At 37.5% G+C, this 1881-nt stretch overlaps 1 protein-coding gene across 1 annotated transcript; it reads right to left on the reverse strand.

Annotated features, from left to right (window-relative positions):
* Positions 1 to 210: 210 nt before the first annotated feature.
* Positions 211 to 1343, reverse strand: LOC133868514 (short-chain dehydrogenase reductase ATA1). The gene is made up of 2 exons (XM_062305429.1): positions 1288 to 1343; positions 211 to 1030 (listed from the first exon to the last, which is right to left on the reverse strand). The coding sequence occupies exons 1-2, from the start codon at positions 1341 to 1343 to the stop codon at positions 211 to 213; spliced, it is 876 nt and encodes a 291-aa protein (XP_062161413.1).
* Between the last annotated feature and the right edge of the window lie 538 nt (positions 1344 to 1881).

Below are 1881 nucleotides of genomic sequence, written 5' to 3' on the forward strand. Positions count from 1 at the left end.
TTCAAAAATGTTATATATTGATTAAGCAAACAAAGTAAGAAAGTTTGAGGTATTAGAATATTCATTAAAAAGATTAAATCAACAATTTTCTATTAGCTTAAGCTTTCGGGATAGGCAGTGATTTAACATAACACAACCCATAGCTAATATGTGTGTCCATGTCTATCTTGCTCCCAAACCAGCAAATATATATTGGGCTTGTACCAAAATCTATTTGTGTTTTCCTTTTTCTTTGCATTGGTAGATGAAACTCATGGTACTGATACCAGAAGTATATCCCCCATCAAGAACAAGATTGTGTGCTGTTATGAATCCAGCATCTCCACTAGCAAGGAAAAGCGCAGCTTGAGCCACATCTTCTGTGCTTGCAGCTCTCCCACGCAATAAACTCCCACTCTCACCTACAATCCTACAAACATCTTCAGGCTTCGTATCCATTCTCCCAAGGAAATGTCTGTAGGCATTGACAAGCATCTCTGAAGGAACCCCGTGTGGAGAAATGCAGTTGACACGAATTCCATGCACCCCCAACTCACATGCGGTACTTCTCATTATTCCAATGATTGCCTCTTTTGACAATGTGTAGGCGTGTCCTCCCAGCCCTCCCATGATGGCTGCCGAGCTTGACGTGCAAATGATGCTACCCCCTTTTCGGCCTTTGATCATGGCTTGTGCAGCATATTTCATTCCATGTAGAATTCCATGCACATTAACCGAGACTAGACACTTCACTTGCTCCATGTTAAGATTGGTGATGCTTCCACCAGGTCCAGCAATGCCTGCATTGTTGAACATTATGTCTAGACTGCCTTTCCAACTCAGTGCAACCTGGATGGCTGATGCCACCTCTGCTTCCTTTGTCACATCACAGTGTATGTACCGACCTCCTATTGAATCTGCCAATGTCTCCCCCAGCTCGTCCAGAATGTCCGCAATTACAACATATGCCCCATTTTGCGCAAACACTTTTGCTGTGGCAGCTCCAATTCCTCTTGCACCGCCAGTTATGACTGCAACTTTTCCCATCAACCTAACAAAAATTTAAGGCCTAAGATCAATGAACCATAATAATCTGAGTCTTCCTGAAATATTGAAACAAACCCAAATCTCTTTTTACAGCTTATCAAATTAATATTATGATCACTTTAACTCAAAATTTTCTAAACTTCTTTCATTTGCCCTATGTTTCAATTTAATTACTTTTCATGAAATTTCCCTAATTTTTCCAAACTTTCGCACAACTAAATTTTCTAGGTTAATTGTAGCAGTAGTGATCAGTGGGCTAACCTCTTTGCGAGTAGCATCTGCACGTCATCATGCATATGATCAGTATCTGGCTCCATTTCGTTCCTACAGCTACAATGTTTGTTAAGCAATTTTATCGTACTATATAAGGGCAGTTCATACGCTATAAATTTTCGGATTTAAGTACATGCTAAAAACAAAACAAACAAAAATTAAGTGGTGCTCTTTACATGGTTGATTCTTTATTCATGCACACTTTTTTCATTCTGTACAACTACTTCTTAACCATAATTAAACTACTTCTCAACTACTTCTTTCATTCTATACAACTACTTCTTAACCATATTTAAGTATATGCTAAAAACAAAACAGAGAAAAATGTTATACAAATATCAACCTAAATAATAAGCGCTTCTAAATGTTTGTTTTAACTCGCAAGTGCACAAGATCAAACAAATAGTATAGCTAGCAAATACGAGACCATTCCCACGACGATTGGATTAATTGTGTTTAAAGATAATGTCCTAAAGCTTCTATCTAAATCAAACAAAACAAATAACAGATTTGAATAAACACTTAAGATTGCACTAGTGAAAGAAAATCGTAAAACAGATTTGAGACTATACTTGAAATGAT

This window comes from Alnus glutinosa, chromosome 1 (genome assembly GCF_958979055.1).
Source record: "Alnus glutinosa chromosome 1, dhAlnGlut1.1, whole genome shotgun sequence".
In the NCBI taxonomy this organism is placed as follows: domain Eukaryota; kingdom Viridiplantae; phylum Streptophyta; class Magnoliopsida; order Fagales; family Betulaceae; genus Alnus; species Alnus glutinosa.

Coding starts and splice junctions, on each gene's coding strand:
- LOC133868514 (XM_062305429.1), bottom strand. CDS start 1,343: ATGGAGCCAGATACTGATCATATGCATGATGACGTGCAGATGCTACTC. Junction 1,031..1,287: donor CAGATGCTACTCGCAAAGAG/GTTAGCCCACTG, acceptor AATTTTTGTTAG/GTTGATGGGAAAAGTTGCAG.